General features: G+C 37.9%; 1 protein-coding gene across 1 annotated transcript in view; it reads left to right on the forward strand.

Moving 5' to 3' along the window:
* lrp1bb (low density lipoprotein receptor-related protein 1Bb) overlaps positions 1–20,249 on the forward strand; it is a gene marked incomplete at its 5' end in the record, with an annotated part of 359,446 nt that overhangs the window by 297,704 nt on the left and 41,493 nt on the right. The window contains 9 exons of the mRNA XM_079822148.1: positions 1,387–1,509; positions 7,801–7,982; positions 8,192–8,391; positions 9,010–9,198; positions 9,534–9,682; positions 9,776–9,869; positions 14,379–14,495; positions 15,023–15,142; positions 17,690–17,809. Of these exons, the coding sequence (XP_079678274.1) occupies positions 1,387–1,509; positions 7,801–7,982; positions 8,192–8,391; positions 9,010–9,198; positions 9,534–9,682; positions 9,776–9,869; positions 14,379–14,495; positions 15,023–15,142; positions 17,690–17,809 (1,294 nt within the window). The remainder of the gene's footprint in view (positions 1–1,386; positions 1,510–7,800; positions 7,983–8,191; positions 8,392–9,009; positions 9,199–9,533; positions 9,683–9,775; positions 9,870–14,378; positions 14,496–15,022; positions 15,143–17,689; positions 17,810–20,249) is intronic.

The raw sequence follows: 20,249 nt of genomic DNA on the forward strand, positions 1-20,249 counted from the left end.
TTTTCCTCTTATGCAGCTCTTTTATTATTAATTATCCAGCTAGGATACATTTAATTTATCAAAAGTGACAATGAAGACTTTTACCCTGTTACATAATAAATGCTATTCTTTTGTGGGGGGTTTTTCATCAAATAATTAACACAACTGTTTTCGAGATTGAAAATCATATCTGTTTCTTTCACCAAATCAGCATATTAGAATGATTTCTGAAGGACTGGAGCAATGGCTTCTGAATTTCAGCTTTGCCATGATTGATAGGAATAAATTACATTTTAAAATCTATTAAAATAATAATTTAGAATATTGCTGTTTTTACTGTATTTTGATCAGATAAATGCAGCCTTGGTGAGCTTAAAGGGATAGTTCACCCAAAAATGAAAATTAGCTGTTACTATTACTGCTATTATAATGCTTGGATTATCCTGGACTTTTTTTAATATAACTCTGATTGTGTTCGTCTTAAAGAAGAATGTCATATACACCTTGGATGACTTGAGGGTGAGTAAATCATGGGCTAATTTTCATTTTTGGGTGAACTATCCCTTTAAGAGACTGAAAATGTACAGTTTAATTTGGCAATTTTTTCTACTGTTAGAAACTAACCATTTTGGCAATATATACAGTAATAATTATAGATCATTTTTTCTCTATACCTTACTGTTGTGCTATAAATACGCCGGACCTATTTGACCTGAATGGATCTCTTATTTTTGTTTCCACTAATGTCAAATAAAAACAGCCCTAAGATAACACTAGAGGTTCTGGCCACAAGAAGAAGGCTAAAGGTCATTGTGGGTCTCACAGTGCTGATGATCTGATGGGGGTATCAGAGCTTTTCTTCATCTGTCATCATGCCCGTCGCCCGATCTTAACAGCCGTGATGAAGTGTTCAAAGGAAGGGGAGGGCTAGTGAGCGGTAGACTGAGTGACAGCAGCCTGACGTGAACATGACAGTAACGAATGTACCCTCAGCATTCCCTCTGAAGGCTCTCTGAACTGCTTCCCTGGATTCTGAAGCCAGCATCCACGTGCATCCACCGCACGCTGTGTCCTCTTCTAAAATCAATATGATGAAGAGACATCAAAAGAAATGTATTCTCTGTATTTTTCACGTCTGTAGTACATCCTTGCCAGATCTTGCCGAGATAAGTGCATGCGGAAGTGGGTAATTAAGCCCTCCAGCTAATTGAATAGCAGAACAAACGCGTAACATCTCATTCTTTTTTGTTCTGCATAGTTGATCTATGCGTGCTGACTGCGGCCTTTACCCAGCTAATACATCATGCTGACTGCGCTAACAGTCACATTTGTTGTGCAGTCCATCTCTTGTCGTTACTTAATTCAACTCTATTACCTCTATGCTGTGTTTCCTTCTGACTTCTGTAGGGCCTTAACAACATTATCAGCTTAGATTTTGACTACAAGAAGGAGTTCATTTACTGGATTGACTCCAGCAGACCCAGCGGCCGGAGGATAAACAGAATTCGCCTTAACGGCAGTGACCTCAAGGTACGTCTGATTTCTCATGTAATTATGGCGGGTCACCAAGGACCGAGAATAACGCGAATAGGTCTGGACTAACTGTTATATGGCATGTTAGCAACAGGGATGCGATGAAGAGGTCTAAAGTCAGCATCTGAATATTAGACATCTGTAGTCATACAGCCATAAATATAAATGCTCATTTTAGCATTATTTGAGGGACTCATTAAGGTCACATGGTTAGCGCTTAGATGCACATCTCTGCCGTGTACCTGCTGAGCAACACTTTTCCCCATCTCATTAGCTTCATTGCAGGGGCCAAGAGCCTCATTTGGCGTCATTACACAGTGTTGCCCCCTCCTGATTTATCACCCCTGCTCAGCACAAGCTAAAGCCATTTGAAATTCATTAGCATTTGTGGGTGTAATCTTCAGAATTTTGGAAATAGAGACAATGCAAGCTGGTACAATATGTTTAGATTGGGTAGGAGACCTTTGCCCATCATTCACAGGGGATATAATGATGCAGCTCCTTTGTGGAAGAACAATTTAACTGATGATTTTAGTAGGCTAATACATTATTTATTGACATGGAGACGCTGTATTATTTTCTTCTCCCACTATGTTGGAGACACATGACAATAAACTGACTTTGACTTAATATAAAAGTATCTATTCTAAACACTGTCTCGGGGAAATTGGAAACATAATGAAGGACTCTAGTCAACCCGCACAATCATTTTTCACCTTTTTTAACTTCCACAAAGCGAATCAGGTCCAACAGCACATGCACTTCAAGATTGAAAAACATCTACTCCAATGCCATAAGACTGCTTATTGACACTGTTACTTCAGACACATAAATCTATGATTCCTTCACACTACACACTCATTTAACTTCAGATCGCTTACCGTTAACACTTTTCTTTGCCCTTTTTACCATTCTACCTTGAGAATTCCTATGTTGCTGCTGCATTTGAGTACTATTGCTGTTTAATAATTTAACTTGGATGCATTCATAAAATATACATTTATGTACACTGTTTACACTTTTATACATCCTGCCTTTATGTGGCTATACTGTTCTGTACATGTATATGTCTGTGTAGTTTTAGTTTGAACTGCCTGTTAATTTTTTTACTTTTTATGTTATCTTAGCTCTGCGAGAAGCTCCCCATACAGTATCCATAAATAAAGCATTGCCTGTTCCTTCAGTTTGAAGCATGTGCAGTAAGTAAGAGATAATATACAGTCAACTGGTCATTAAAAGCCCACTTTTATCACCTTGAATTGGTTTATTTTGAAATAATGACTAGCCGACTGTACATTGTTCTGCTTATTATTTATCATCTTTCTACTTCTAATGAAAAATAGTGTATTACTGTACATTATAGAAAAGAACCACAGAACAATATTGCAACAGTAATTTATAGATTGTTAATATTATTATTTATTGCATGATCAATGTATGCATGTTTATTACCGCATAATCAGGTTTTTTTTCAGACTTTAGATGCACTATTTTTCACAATTGATAAACAGAAGCGGGGAGCATGTTAGTACACAGCACCATGGGTTTGATCACTGTAATATGATAATTAACTCTTGCACAGGAGCACGTTTGGCATGATGCCTCAGGCAGTGCCTTTGGTGTGATTCAATAAGGGAATTTGTCTAGTAATGTGTAATGGGACAAAGTTGATATGCAATTGTATATGGCCTCATTAGTTAGCATGCTGAACCACTACAAGCAACTTTCAATTATTTAGGTGATCCATTTGGCTCTGTGTATGTGAATACTATATCTAGGTTGGTAGTCACATGCCATAACTAAAATCCTTCAGTAATGTCTAAAAGGTGGTTTTAGCTATCATGCATACACACACAAGCACACACACATATACATCTCTTAAATGCATGAATATTGGACACGGATCTATATCTAGCACAGATGGATCTCTAACTGCCACAATAGTATAAAACTTTGCTGATATTTTAATAACAATTACAAAAGAATAAAATAAAGCATATTCGGATAATTATGGAACTTGAAAGGGTTCACTGTCATCGTCAGAGCTCATTTCCCCGTACTAGAGATTTTCAGCATCTGACTTGTATTTGCAATTTTCAACCATATTTTCAAAACTATCTTTTCCAGCATCTTGAAAATCAATATTTTGATCACTGTTGTGAATTTCCTTTTCCTCGTTTGAAGAAGAGACCAGGAGATGTTGGGATATCTTTAAAGCAGACGTTACTTGTTTATTGAGAATTGTGCTGTTCTTCGGCTGAGGTTCCAAGTCTCACTAAAGGAGTTATACATTGTATTTTATCTACATTTTAGGGGGAGGGATTATACAGCAGGGGAGGAGACATTCAAACAAAGGAATGCATATGTTGTGTAGGAAAAGGACACACCTTAGACATAACGGTGTGACCTGTCCTAATTCAATCAGCATAACAGTGTCATTCAAATGCATAGATGCTAATCCAATCACTCAGGCAGTATTGCTCTAAACGTGTCATGGTAAATAGTCAGGAAGTGCATAAAGACAAAATACTTAATGTCTCAAACACTTACACAGCCTGACGTAATCTCCTTAGAATTTCCTCAAGTTTACTTCAAAATGTATAATGTTTTCAGTTATATTCTATTACATTGGAACCTATATATAACAATGTATAAATTTGTAATCTTACATCACTGACAGCTTCTTCGCCACATCCACCATCAAGTGACAGTGACACTAATAAATGATTGCATACAGTACCTGCTCTACAGTAAACTGGCTGTCGCTGAGCCATTTTGAATTTTGCTGAAAATGTATACTTTTATTTTATGTCTACAGTAATAATGAGTGAAACATCACATCAACATTGTGTATCAGACATTGCCACCTTGAGAAGTAAATGCGAATTGCACTTAAAACATCAGAGATTTAATTATTGTAGCACAGAACAAAATATACGTACACTATTACATACCTCAAGTCACGAGTGACCCCATTCACTTTTTACAAAAAAACAACATTAGAAAACAGACATTCTTTTACATATTTTTGTCTTGTTATTTTTTTTAAATAAATGGACAGGAATACTGAGGAGAGGGTAGTGAATGATGTCCCGGGTTGATAAAGACCTGAGGTATGCGTTTAAGGGATACATACAGTGCCTTGCAAAAGTATTCGTACCCCTTCATTTTTTTTCCACTTATGTTAAACTTCTTTAAATCACTTTTTTTCACATCAATCTACACTTCATACACCATAATTAAAAAGCAAAAAACTGATTTGTGACAACTCTACAAATGTAGTACATTGCATAAGTATTTGTACCCTTTACAGCCACAAATATTTTGGGATATGATCCGAAAGGCTTTGCACATCTGCATCTGGCAATTTCTGCCATTCTCCTCCTCAGATCCTCTCAAGCTCTGTCAGGCTGGATGGGGACCATTGGTGGACAGCCATTTTTAGTTTTCGCCAGAGATGTTTGACCAGGCTCTGGCTGGGCCACTCAAGGACATTCATAGAGTTGTCCATAAGCCACTTTTGCATTGTCTTAACTATGTGCTTAGGGTCATTGTCCTGTTGGAAGGTGAACCTTCTACCCAGTCCGAGTTTCTGAATGCTCCAGACTAGGTTTTCATCAAGGCTATATCTACAGTATATTTTGATGCGTTAAGCTTTCCTTCTACCCTGACGAGTCCCTAGCACAAAAACACCCCCACAGCATGATGCTGCTACCAGCACACTTTACTGTTAGGATGTGTTGTGCTGGTGATGAGCAGTGCCTGATTTCCTCCAGTCATGATGCTTGGAACTAAGGTTCATCAGAACAGAGAATCTTGTTTCTCACAGTCTGAGAGAGTCCTTTAGGTGTTTTTTTTTTTTTTTTTTTAAATTCCATGTGGGCTTTCATGTGTCTTCATGGAGGAGAGGCTTGAGTATGGCCACACTGCCATAAAGTCCAGAGTGTTGCAGTGATATGTGTCTTTCTGTAATTGTCTTCAATCTCATGGAGCTCAACTAGAGTTACCATCAGCTTCTTGGTCACCATTCCAACCAAGGTCCGTCTCCATTGATTGCTCAGTTTGGCATAGAGGCCAGCTCTAGGAAGAGTCCTGGTTGTTCCAAACTTCTTCCATTAAGGATTATGGAGGCTGCATGCTTCTGTCAACCTTCAGTGCAGTTTACAAATAAGATCAATAGCTTGCATTTAGAAAATAGATGGTGAGTATTATTATTTCATGCTGACTTTAAGACTAAGCTGAAGTCTCTGCCAAACAGTTTTGAACGAACATGCAAGCGATAAACTTTAATCCAACATGGCTTGTGCTCATCTTCCAGTTTTGGCTTTTCATCAAATCACAAGATCACACAATGTAATTAATATTCATGACCCAAGTTAGAGAGCTGAGCAGCTTACAGGAAGTCTTCTTCCGTGAACAACACTACGTTTTTTTGTAGTCTTCCCTAGATCTGTGTCTTGACACAGTACCGTTTCTGAGCAGGCAGTTATTTTGACTTCATGGCTTGATTTTTTGCTCTGATATGCATTTTCAACTCTTAGAACCTTAGAGCCTTTCCAAATCATACCCATTCAGTAACACGGAGCTAAATTTCAAGTGTACCAGAAAAGGGTATACATTTTTATATATATATATATATATATATATATATACATTTGCAAAGTCACAAATCTATTTTTGCTTTGTCATTATGGTGTATGACGTGTACAGTAGATCGATGTGGGAGGAATTTTTTTTTTTAATTTAAAGTATTTTAACATAAAGAAGCAACATAAAATGTCAAGGGGTACGAATACTTATATAGTGCAGATATTCTGAGAATCTTTCATCTTGGCATTTTGTGCATTCGATGTTGATATATTCAAATGTTGACATTTTAAATGAGTTAGCCTTCATTTCCACACAAGGCGATCTTTCAAATCAGTGCTGGACCAGATCACTAGAATACCAGAAGCTCTTTCTTTCCCACTCGGAATATTAATGTTTCCTCTCATCCTCTCATCTGGAGGCACTTTCCTGATTGGGGAAATGTTTCTCAATCATTGACATTTCAGAGAATTTTTCAAGCTCAGCTTTGCTGAAATTACTGCAGAAGGGGCGGTGTTGTCAATTGGCATGGCAACATATGCCCTGTCAGATGACGATGATAGAGAAAATCTCAAAGCATGTTATGTCTTGCAGTGACAGATTGCAAGCGTCGCCATTTTGAGAGCAAAGTTTATGTTTCATAAGTCTGCAATGGAATATTAGCATCATGCACTATACCGAACAGATACTCTGTTTATACCAAACAGAATAACTCTGGGGTCAGGGGACCACAGGGGTCCTCCAGAAGGTTCTAAGGGGTCCCCAGAAAATTTAAGAGAATAAAAAGACAAAGCATAAATGGTTAAAGTCTACCGAACATTCTAACTGTTTCATTTCTATATGTTTCTCTCCTTTCTCCTTCCTATACATACTTTTCAGAATTGTATGTTTGCTTTGTATCTTCTAGTGAGTCCCCTCACTAGTCCTCTAGTCCCCTTTATCTTGCTCACTAGGATTGTAAGGCAGTATGCTTAATGTAAGCTGCTTACATACATTTATTGAAAGTTGCTTATACAAATAATTTTGAATTGAAAATGCTCTTCTTCAGGTACATCCAACTTTAGGTATAGCCAATTTCAAGGATTAGTTCACTTCAAAATGAAAATTTTTACTCACCCCTATCTCATCCAAGGTGTTTGTGTCTTTCTTTCTTCAGTCGAAAAGAAATTAAGTTTTTGCGAAAACATTCCAGGATTTTTCTCCACATAATGGACTGATGGCAACCGGTTGAAGGTCCAAATAATCATAATGAAGGACGTCATAATTCATTCATGAGTCAGATTGATCTGGTTCTTGAGTTCAACTGACTAACTCTGGCTACATTTCAGTCTTTTACTTACACAAAGCCGACTTCAGGGGACTTAAAATACAGTGCATCGAATGGACTACTTTTAAGGCATTTTTATGGTGATTTGTATCCTGTTTTGAAGCTTGAAATCATGAAAGTCCCTCTTTATTGTACTTGCATGAGAACAAGGTACGAGTCCTTGATTACTCAAAATTTCTACTTTTGTGTTCCACTGACAAAAGAAAGTCATAAATGTTGGAAACAATATTAGACTGAGCAAATAATGACAGAATTTTCCAGTTTTTGGCTGAACTATTACTTCAATTACTTCATAATCCTACTTTCTCATTACAGAGATATTATGTGATAAGATTATAATGACTGATCTGAATACAACTTGTTTGCTTTATTAGATTGTTCACCGAACAGCTGTGCCAAGCGCACTGGCTGTCGATTGGATTGGAAAGAACTTGTACTGGTGTGACGTGGAGAGAAAGACGCTGGAAGTGTCCAAATCCAACGGTTTATACCCCACTGTCTTGGTGAGCTCTGGCCTCAAGAACCCCACGGACCTGGCTCTGGATGCTCAAACCGGGTACAACTGCTTCCTTTTCAAATTTGCACAATATCCTTTCTACTTTTCACCATCAGTCCAGGGAGACTTCAGTTTGTCACGAGAAAAAAAATGAATGCGTAGTCCCCCAGAACAATGGGAATAGATATTTTCTGTTTAAAACAAATGTGATGAGATTGTGTCTCATGTTATATGAAGTTCATGGATGAGGGTCACTCTCTGTCCCTCAGGTACGTGTTCTGGATTGACTGCTGTGAAAACCCTCACGTCGGTCGAGTTGGCATGGACGGCCAAGGCCAAAGCGTTATTGTGAACAAAGAGATCTACAGCCCCTCAGCTCTAACTATTGACTACACAAACAAGAGAATCTACTGGGCTGATGATAATCACATCCTTTTTGCCAACATGGACGGTTCTCAGAGGCACCGGGGTACAAAATTAGTCATAATTTTGTTAATTTTTCATGTATTCACTCTAAAAAAAAAGTCTCGTAATCATAAGGGAACCTTTTTTAGTGCTATATAGCACCAATTTTGGTGCTTCAGTGGTTCTTCAGAGGTGCTATATAGCACCTTAGTTAAAGAACCGGTGAAGAACCTCTGAAGAACCGGTGAAGAACCTCTGAAGAACCGCTGAAGAACCACTGAAGCACCAAAAATGGTGCTATATAGTACTAAAAAAGGTTCCCCTATGATTACGAGCCAAGAACTATTTTTGGTGCCATATAGAACCTTTTTTTTTTTAGAGTGTTGGATTGCTAGGCCATAATAAGGCAGAATTGGATAACATAAACTTCATTAAAGCCTTTTAATGGTGTATATATGCAAAACAAAAACCAAATAAATGTCATTATACTTACATTCACAAATGTTAAAATAAGAAAACCAAAGATATGTCAATTGTACTTACATTCACAAATGTTAAAATGTATATTTAACTTGAGAACAGTGAATTTGAAAGTTGTTGGATAATGATTATGATTAAATCACTTATATATGCAGTAATTCATTTTTAATGATGGTGCATGGTATGATGCTCTCTACCTCAGTACCTCATGACCACATCCAGGGTGTGATGGGGCTCACACTGTTCGAGGACTTCATTTATTGGACCGACGGGAAGTCCAAATCTCTCAGACGAGCTCATAAGACCACCGGTGCTAATGCTGTCGAGCTCCTAAATTCATGGCAAGCCATTAAGTCTGTCATTGTCTACCACCCACTGCGCCAGCCTGAAGGTAGACACGGTTTCAAATAAATAGTATATTCATTTTAAACTTGATTTGCCCCAAAAGGAAAATGCTTTCATTATTATTCATTCACTCTTACACAGCTCTTGCCATTTGCAAACATTTAAATCCTACAGCTTAAATATTGGTCTGAAAGACTTGGGAATGTAGTGCAAATGTTCCATCAAATTTGTATATTATTTATATTATATTATATTATTATATAATTATATTATAATTATATTGTTATATGGATTACTTTTGTATAATATGGCAAGAGCTGCGTAACTATTCCTTTAAAATGAACTATTTAGAAACAAGGCATTTCTATCCCATTTTTACAGTCCCCAAACACCAATGTCAAGTGGCCAATGGAGGTTGTAGTCACTTGTGTTTACTTTCTCCTGGTGGAGGTCACAAGTGTGCCTGCCCAACTAACTTCTACTTGGCCGCAGATAATAAGACATGCCTGTCCAACTGCACAGCCAGCCAGGTCTGTATGCCAAAATGATTATTCCATGTCATTAGTCGGAACTGCAAGGATTGTTCCAGTTTGTGTAACCCAAAACTGATTGACCTTTTTCAGTTCCGCTGTGGAACAGATGAGTGCATCCCATTCTGGTGGAAATGTGATACAGTAGACGACTGCGGTGATGGGTCTGATGAGCCTGCGGATTGCCGTGAGTGCTTTGCTTATAATGTTACCCAACCTACACTGGATGCACTTGTTTTTGCTTTGAACAGTCTGTAATATTCATGTGGTGTTATAACCAAGGGTTTAAGAACAATCCAAAAAGTGCGTGGGGCACATTATATATCTCATCAGCCTCTCTTTACAAGTATGACTCTGTTTTATATGCCTAGTTGCCACGGTTACACTCATATGAGACCAGCTTAAAAACAAATCTTTCCAGAAATTATTATTGTGTTTTTGTCACACAGGTTTAATAGGGAGGCCTACTTGTGACAACTATGATTATAAAAATGCAGGATTTTGTCAGATAACTTTGTTTTTCTTCTGTTGTTCACGGCAGACGACTTCCTGTAAGCTGCTCAGCTCTCTAACTTGGGTCATGCATATTAATTACATTATATGATCTTGTGATTTGGTGAAAAGCCAAAACTGGAAGATGAGCACAAGCCATGTTAGATTAAAGTGTATTGCTTGCATGTTCATTCAAAACAACTGTTTGGCAGAGACTTCAACTTAGCCTTAAAGTCAGCATGAAATAGTACTACTCACCATATCTATTTTCTAAATGTATGCTATTGATCTTATTGTAAACAATTTATTTATGCATATGCTTATTCATTTTGTTTTTTTGTTTTTTTTGACCGTCATACCTCAGTCTTTTGGATGAAACAACAGATTTTTCAATGGTGATGTATGTCAGACTTCTTTAAAGTCCCTGTAAAGTCAAAATTAAATACGTGTTCTGAGTTTGTCACACCACAGACAAATGTGTTATTAACCACCCAGCCAAATTTGAATCATAAAAAAATCAGCCAAGAAAATAAAATAGCTTATCAAAATCTTGAAAAAAATAAGCAGCATTCTCTGCTCTCAAGCGGTGGGGGGGGGGAGGGTGTCCGCTGTTGGCACCGAAACCACGCCCACTCGCGGGAAAGCTGCCGTAACCACACAAAACAACACTCGCGTACAACTCACGACGGCACCAGATGTCGGCGGGATGGGAGGATGAAGGAGGGGGTGGGAGATAGAGGTCTTCACGGAGCCCCCGAGACCCGTGGACCCGGGACCCGACCCGGGACCCGTACGGGTTCGGGTCTATATTTTAAATGATCAGCCGGGTCCGTTCTATTACTACGGGTCCCGGGTCTGTTTAACATTGTGTGCAATACCCGAGTCGATCCGGACTCGGAGAACACCTGCCCGTGATCAGAGTCAGTCAGCACTGCTTGTGTGTTTTTTGTAACTTGCAACTGTAAAATTAGGATAAGAAAAGTGTGAGCCGGGAAATATAAAAAAAAGAAAGAAGAAAAACACGAGCGATCTCTCTCTCTCTTGCTCGCTCGCCTCATGCGCTCTCTCTCTCTCTCGCTCGCTCTCTCTGCAAGCGCACGGTAATAATAATGGTTACCTTCATGAGTGATGTGTGAAAAAAGCTAAAAAACAACGAATATAAAGAAGTTAAACCCATGGGCACCTCTTCTGTCCGGGCATCCTTCATGCATATTGTGGACAAACATGAGAAAAAAGTAAGTGCTGTCTACGTGTGACGCACTGTTGAAGTTTGATTTGAAATTATATTTAAATAATATATTTAAAATCAGCAACAAAATCTCAGTTGAACTGTCACAAATGTTTTCTATGATGCTCAAATTGCGTAAAAAAGCTCATATTTCAGGTTGCTCCAGCCACCGCGCATGTGCAGTCTCAAGCGCGTGTCATTTCTATGGCAACCCGAGCTTCCGCTGTGATTGACTTTAATAATAATATGAATGAACCGTCTTATTTCTTAAAGTTTTGGTGGTCAGGCTCGCTCACAGAGATTATAGCAAATAAATAATGCGGACGTCAGCGGCCACCGAACGAGCAATCGCTATTATAGTTCAAAAAGGCAAACAGTCAAAGTTATTATGCGAGTTAACTCGAGTCGAAATGCAAATCTGCAAAGACGCATTTGTCATCCGTCACCGTGACATAAAGTGGACTTTTAAAGCTGAAATGATGAGTGAATTAAGCATGCTTGGAATAACAAGAGAGGAATAACATGGATTTAACTTTTTGGCAAGGATGTAATGCATCACAAGTAACGTTACAAGGAAGGGAGACGACGGCTAGGTAAGACAAAAAGTTATATTTTTCATAACTTGTTTATTGACTTGTTAATATCAGTTATTGTGGAATATGTGACAAACGGGTCCAGTCGGGTCTGTGTCTTCACGCCGGGTTCGGTTCCAGCTTTTAAATAATAGACGGGTCCAGGTCGGTTCCGGGTACTACGTTTTTGGCATTTATCGGATCTTCGCGGGTCCGGGTCCAGCTTTTGAAATAATAGACGGGTCCGGGTCGGTTCCGTTAAGCACATTACGGGTCTCTTCGGGTTCGGGTATGAATTTTTGGACCCGTGAAGACCTCTAGTGGGAGATAGTCGGTTTGGGCCCATTCTGCAGTGGATTATCACCGAATCCCAGTTGTCTCAGATGAAAGTTTGTAAAACTATCCAGTGTTAAGTCACTGCAGAGGCAGGTGTTGGTGGTGATCCTCAGCTATCCATCAAGGTAGCTATTCACAAAATTAATCCACCTCTTCTTGATATCATCGTTTTTGTTTTGTAAGCTGTTTTGTAAGTTGTAGGCTGTAGTAACTAACGGTACTGACAGTAACTCGCAATCGAGCGGGCGAATGTGCTCTAGTTATGATAGTGTTAGGGGATGGGCCAGGCTCAGTGGCTCCAGTGCGTCATCAACAGTTATGATAGTGTTGGGAGAGGGGCCATATGCTCAGTAGCTCCAGTGCGTCATCAACAGTTATGATAGTGTTGGGAGAGGGGCCATATGCTCAGTAGCTCCAGTGCGTCATTGAGCCACCGTTTTAGCCCCGGCCGAAACATCCTGAACACAGCAATGGTGAAAAACTGTTTAACGGTCTAACTCCACAATTCAGTACTACACAGTTCACGTTTTTGTAGTGTTTTTTCTGAAATACATTTCTAACATTTATAATGTGTTCAGAAACAAATCTCAGAATTGCCTTTACAGGGACTTTAATCATTTTGTCTGCATAAGCCCTTCCCCTTTCTCACATTCAGATATGCCTCCATCCAATCAATAGAACCAAGTCCCTGGCCTACTTTTCTTTTCAATAATCCATTTCACTCAGATGTATGATTGTTGCCACTTCCGTTACTAAAGTCATTGTTTTTACGCAGTTGACGACAGTATTACAGAACAAAATGCAGTGGTTAATTTTCAAAACAAGTGAAGAATATTTGTCATTTCTAAAATTGGCATCTACACCAGTTATAATTTGGGCTGCCCCCAACTAAAGACTTTTCTTGTTGACTATAGTCGCTCATTTAAACCATCAGTCTACTAATTGCACATTTATTTTAATTTATTTACCTTAATATATATTGGGGGAAATACTAAACCAAAATGAACCTTTAATATATAGGCGTAATATAGCCTATTCCACGCTCAAGTGCATGCATATAGCTTGCCACAAAGCATCGTCAAAAGTGATGATCATGAATATGTCTGAAAAAAAATCAAGGAGACAATTTGATTATGTAATAATAAGCTAGTGTTTTCTGAGTCGGTGTCTGCTGCAAAGATTAAGTTGAAGATGCTGACTCACCATCTCTACAATAGTGGACGCACCTTTAGAGAGAAATGCCCCTTTCATACAGATTACATAATCAGAGAGTATTTGTTTTCATTTTGAATTGGTTTTTATAAGTAGGCATTTCAAGCTTTATATAGATATATTTCTCATGTCTGTGAGGCAAGTAGTCTATATGCTGATTTTGGTAAATTTTTGTGACGTGCTCCACACAAACACTTGGATATGCACCTAATAATAGTGCACATTTATCTAAATTAACATTACATAGAGCGAGCGGCTAAGTTACTTACATGTTTCAAATGATAAGCCATGTTTAAGGTTAATGGATGATATGCGAACGTTTGGATTTCCTGCCTTACGTGGAACTGCGTGAAAACAGGTTTTTTTTGCGACTAACTAATACAATTTTGGTTGACTAAGCCTCTTCTCGTTGTCTAACGTTTAGTCGACTATTAGAGGGCAGCCCTAATTATAATGGCCACTGATTGCACCACATGCCAGTGTTTTTATAGAGAGTATGTAGATTATCTAGTTTACTGCTTCACGCTAGACTGACCTTTAAGTTGTGCAGAAGGATGAACCTTTGTTCTTTCATTTTTGTTTCCAAGTGAGCTTGTTCTAAGGCTTGGTGATTTACTTGAACAGTACAAACAGAAAATGACAGGCTGCCGATGGCTGCTGTTAATAGGTGGAACCTCTGTTGTTCAATAAAGGGCAGGGGGCATTAAATATTGTAGAAGTGCTTTTAGAGAAATAATGGAATGGGGGTTGACACGCCCATTTCAGGCAACCTCACGTAGCCCGGGTTTAAAACACACACCTATGCACAAATTGCTTTGAATCCTCTGGAGTTCACTGTTAATCATCATTTTTGCAGCGGAATTCAAATGCCAGCCTGGGCGTTTTCAGTGTGGCACTGGCCTTTGTGCCTTACCTCCCTTCATCTGCGATGGAGAGAATGACTGCGGGGACAACTCAGATGAAGCCAACTGTGGTGAGCAGAATAATACATAATGTACGAAAGCTATTCTTAAATGCCATGTTCTTATCGACAGATCCATTGCTTTTTCTCTCTGTGCGAGGCTATCGGGTCTCCCTTGTAGAATTCGGTTCCTGTGAAGTATGTGGCATGCACGAGCGAGAAAAATCTGCCTGGAATTTTCATCAGCAGCAAATCTTCTTTAGCACAGCTGTCTCTGAATGTTCAATTATACAGACTCTTGCTGCTATCAAACGGTCGATATCCACTTTAGAAGTATTAGAAAAGAGTATAGGGTGTTTTGTCATTTAACGATCGTAATCGGGATGTATTGGACCAACATGGATTTAAGATTCAAGACGTTTAGGGCTTTTAATACAAATAATATTGTTCCTCTTTCATCTCAGTTTTATTCTTATTGCATCCTGATGCATTTCGAAGCAACCAAATATGACCGGAATATGGATGATCGTGCTGCATTGACCCAGCATGATGATGTTTCTAACGGGTTTTCTCACTATAATGTCTCCCCCCATTTGCAGATACATACATCTGTCTGTCAGGCCAGTTCAAGTGCACCCGAAAGCAGAAGTGTATACCATTAAATCTTCGTTGCAATGGACAGGACGATTGCGGGGATGGCGAGGATGAGACAGACTGCCGTAAGCAAAGCCATGACACTCTCTGCTCCCTCCATTAAACATTTAACAATAATGGACCTCATTCTCGTAAACTAAAGGGTGTTGTGACAGAATTGTTCAAACTCTGCCAAATTTGACTTTTCCCCTGTGAATTTAATGATCCAGACTGACAAATCTCAAATGTGGCTTTTATCTCACCACATAAGTTGGCTGGTTGGGAGCTAAAAAGACTGCCAGGTGCTTATTAGGTATTCGGATAGAAAGGGCCCTTTCCTGGGAAAAGTAGCCAGACTTGTCAGCGAGAAATCGAGTCACCTGGGGTGGAAATGTGCATATATTTTTAGAAAATACATTTCTTTAATGCTTTTTCAACTCAAAATTGTGTCTAACAGTGAATGTATTTGCGTGACAGAAGAATTGTCATTTTTGTAATTTTTTTCTTAACAGTTAAATTACATTCTCACCAAAATGTAATTTTCACCACATCTTGGAAATGACTGGTGGAAATAAAGTTTTTTTTACTTTTTTACATATACAGTGGCAAGAAAAAGTATGTGAACCACTTGCAGAATCTGTGAAAATGTGAATAATTTTAAACTAAATAAAAGATATCATACAAAATGCATGTGATCCATAATTTAGTAAGGTCCTGAATAAGATATTTTACATAAAACATGTTTACATATAGTCCACAAGACAAAAAAATAGCTGAATTTATTAAAATAACCCAGTTCAAAAGTTTATGAACCATTAATTCTCAATTCTGTGTGTCGTTCCCTGGGTGATCCACGGCTGTTTTTTGTTTGTTGATGGTTGTTCATGAGTCCCTTGTTTGTTTTGAGCAGTTAAACTGCCCAATGTTCTTCAGAAAAATCCTCCAGGTCCTGCACATTCTTCAGTTTTCCAGCATCTTTTGCATATTTGAACCCTCTCCAGCAGGGACTGTATGATTTTGAGATCCATCTTTTCACACTGAGGACAATTGAGGGACTCAAACACAACTATTAAAAAAGGTTGAAACATTCACTGATGCTCTAGAAGGAAACACGATGCATTAAGAGCCGGGGGTGAGAACTTTTGAGCAGGATGAAGATGTCCAAATGTTTCTTATTTTGGTTAAATGTCTTTTTTTTCATTTAGTACTGCCCTTCAGAAGCAACAGAAGATACTTGCATGTTTCTCAGAAGACAAATTGAGTACAATTTACATTGATCTTCAAATTCAATAAGTTTTCACCCCCGGCTCTTAATGCATCGTGTTTCCTTCTGGAGCATCAGTGAATGTTTCAACCTTGTTTGGTAGTTGTGTTTGAGTCCCTCAATTGTCCTCAGTGTGAAAAGATGGATCTCAAAATCATACAGTCCCTGCTGGAGAGGGTTAAAATATGAAAAAGATGCTGGAAAACTTAAGAATGTGCAATGATTTTTCTGGAGAACATTGGGCAGTTTAACTGCTCAAGACAAACAAGGGACTCATGAACAACCATCACAAAACAAAAAACAGCCGTGGATCATCCAGGGAACGACACACAGTATTGAGAATTAATGGTTCATAAACTTTTGAACGGGGTTATTTTAATAAATTCAGCTATTTTTTGCCTTGTGGACCTTGTGTAAAAATGTTTATGTAAAATATTTTATTCAGGACCGCACTAAATAAAAAATAACATGTATTTGGTATGATCTCTTTTATTTAGTTAAAATTATTCACATTTTCACAGATTCTGCAAGTGGTTCACATACTTTTTCTTGCCACTTTATATATAAATAAAAAGGCAGGTGTATTTTGTCTGACTAATGTTAATTTTTATGTTATAAAGCCTGTATCATTTTCACACTTTTCATATTTCATCTCAAGCATGCATCACTTTACTGGCACTTTTGCCAGCTTGATAACCAAATACACAATTTTTGCTAGTAGCAAACTAGCTAGTAGCAATTTTTTTTGTTCCATTAGTGGAGAAATTGTTAGTCAAGGTCCCAGTTGAGGGAACTGAGGTCATTTTTCTAAAAATCCATAAATATTTTAACATACTAAATATTGAAATGGCTTAAGTGTTTTACTCTTTGTAAGATTATTGTAGTTTAAAAAAATAGAATCTACTATTTATGAATATGTTTGTATAAATGTGTGTTTCTATTGAAGTCTGATACAACATCTAAGACAGTAAAAGTCTATAACATTTGGAAAGTAGCAGAAATCTATGATGATGGCATGGAAAATGTCTTTACGACCATTTTAGTTTGACTGTCATAAAAAAAAGAAGAAAAAAAGGTGACATTTTAATCGTAGTAAAAAATGTATAATTAAATAACCCCTGCAATATAAATTATAAAATTATGTGTAGTTGAAGAAACACTATATATCACACCATTTGATCTTTCAACTCCCAACCTTGACTAACATTTCTTGGCTGTCATTTCCTCCATTGGTTACACTTTATTTTAAGGTGTCTTTTGTTGCAGTTTAAGTATACATTTAAGTACTGAGTAATATTATGTATATGAATAACCTTTTCACTGGCCTTGTAAATATCCTGCTATTATCCTCTCTGTCTTAATGTTTCAGCTGAGAGCACATGTTCTCCAGACCAGTTCCAGTGCAAGGCCACCATGCATTGCATCTCAAAGCTCTGGGTGTGCGATGAGGACCCGGACTGTGCTGACGGCTCTGACGAGGCCAATTGTGGTGAGTGGCCACAGTTATTATTCACAAATCAGAGCCTTGGTCAGCCACACGCGCAGACCCGTCTGAAAGTCTGATTGGGGCTAATGTCAATTCGGTGTGCTCCCGCAGTCTTCTCTCTCTCTGATGAAGTGAGGCCAGCTTTAATCATGAGCCACTCGGCTTTTATTAGCTGTGGCTTGTAACAATTCCCCTGGGCCTGTTTTGTTGCCTGAATGCCTGATTTAGTTTGACAGTGGCACATCAGCGGTGACCGCACATATTGCATTCTTCCTCGGCTATGTGTTCCAGACATTTAAAGTGCCGATGCACCAGCAAAACAATTTCTGAGGGTTCGCTGGACATAATTTGCTCAGAATAATTTTCTATACTCTATATTGAACAAGCGAGCTGTGTACCTCATTTTATTAGTACCACTCATTTTTATCTATATTGAAAATATTGAGATATACTTCAGAGGTTCACCTAGATGTCTCTATAGGCAACTGCCTCCAATGACAGAATCCTAGTTGAATTGTAGCCTCATAAATGACAGATTTGGAACACTCTACATAGGCAGCATTTTTTAAAATAAGTCCTTATGATCACCAAGGCTGCATTCATTTGATTAAAAATACAGTAAAAACAGTAATACTGTGAAATATTGTTACAGTTTAAAATAACTATTTTCTATTTTACAGTTTTTCTCAGTCGCTTTGGTACATTTCCCAGATCAGAATTCAAATTCTCAAAACTACCTGTTCAATTCTCACATCATTGTGTCACTTGACACAAAAAAGCAGTTTCTCATTTCTTTGAACAAGTTGCAAATGCTTGTGTACATCCATGCAAATGATTATGTACAATTTTCTGCTGTTTCCTACATTATCAGTTGCTTATGTCATGTTGATCAAAATGTATTATATTGGGTCTCTGTTGAATAGTCTCACCCCCCACAACATTAAGGCATTAGTTCATAGCATAAGTCTTTACATGCAAAATGGTTGAACAAGTTGTCATAATATGTCAAGCATATTTTTATACATTTCCGTTAGACGTTCATATTTCTACTTTTGTTTTTCAGTTTTTTTTCCTTTGTGATATGCAGTGCTGTCTTTTTCTCTCTGTATCGCAATGACATGGTCTGTCAACAAATTACAGTACAAACAGTAAAAGCGTAAATGTGAATCTTGTCCAGTCTCTTACAATCAAACTCACACATACACTAAGGTGTAACCAAAAATTTACAATAATTGTCATCAAAACTTTAGCCATAGTTTACATCAGAACATCCCTCCAGAGTACACTGTTATATTGACAACATGACTAAGCAATTTGACTGTCTTATCCGTACACAATGATACAAGGACTTGTCATTCTGATGGCACTGACATGTTCATTGACACAGATATTTACTTTTGAGAGATGAACTAAGGATTTTGAGCAAGAGACTGGCTTTTGCAGGTAATCCATGGAGTTTTGCTATTTGTACGAATTGTTTTGAGAAATGCACTTACTGTTTTGCAAATGTCGAGGATGATTCGAGAAATGTACCAAAGCGACTGAGAAAAACTGTAATATATGTTAAAATATAATTTATTCCTGTCATGGCAAAGCTGAATTTTCATTATTAATTGTTACTGTACATGACCCTTTAGAAATCTTTCTAATATGCTGATTTGGTGCTCAAGATACATTTCTTATAATTATCAATGTTGAAAACAGTTGCGCTGCTTAATATTTTTGTAGAACCAGTGATACATTTTTTTCAGGATTCTTTGATGAATCTAAAGTTACGTTTTTGTGTAAAAGCCTTTACTGTTATAAATAAAAAAATATTTATTTCCGTAGAAAAAAACCCAAACAGTAGTAGAGTCTTATCTCATTAATATCATAAGTGCAAAACCCTAAAAGTAAGTTTTGTAAAAGGCAAAAAAGATTAAAGTGTATTTTTGGAACATGCCTTAAAAATGCTGCCTACTGTTTGTAGCCAGTTTACTTGATTTTTAGATTAGAGCCATGGTCTTTTGAACCTCATTAATGATTCATAAATATTCCATTGGCAAGAGACCTAACTCTCAAACATTAGACTTGTTTAAAGATCTATACAACTGCTGATATCATTTATTTACATTGTGGATATGACCTCTGAGTAGATGTTTTAAAGGCAATCATCCTCAAATTATGGTTTATATATAACACTGTGACACATCCCAGCAGGGATGGTGAACATGGCTTTCCCATATAGGCCAACAGAAATGAAATCAATCTTTGGCTGTTGCAGTGGGGGAAATTACATTGTTGGAATTTGATTGAGAAAATTGGTTTTATTGCATTGGCTGAACAATCTGATGTTGTTATGGATTACCTGTAACTCAGAGAAAAATCCCCCAAATGAGTGACACATCAGTGGAACAGTGGATGGGTCACTTTGTAATTGAGGTGTGACGGCTCCTCTGGTGTC

Source organism: Gobio gobio (assembly GCF_949357685.1).
Source record: "Gobio gobio genome assembly, chromosome: 7".
Lineage (NCBI taxonomy): Eukaryota > Metazoa > Chordata > Actinopteri > Cypriniformes > Gobionidae > Gobio > Gobio gobio.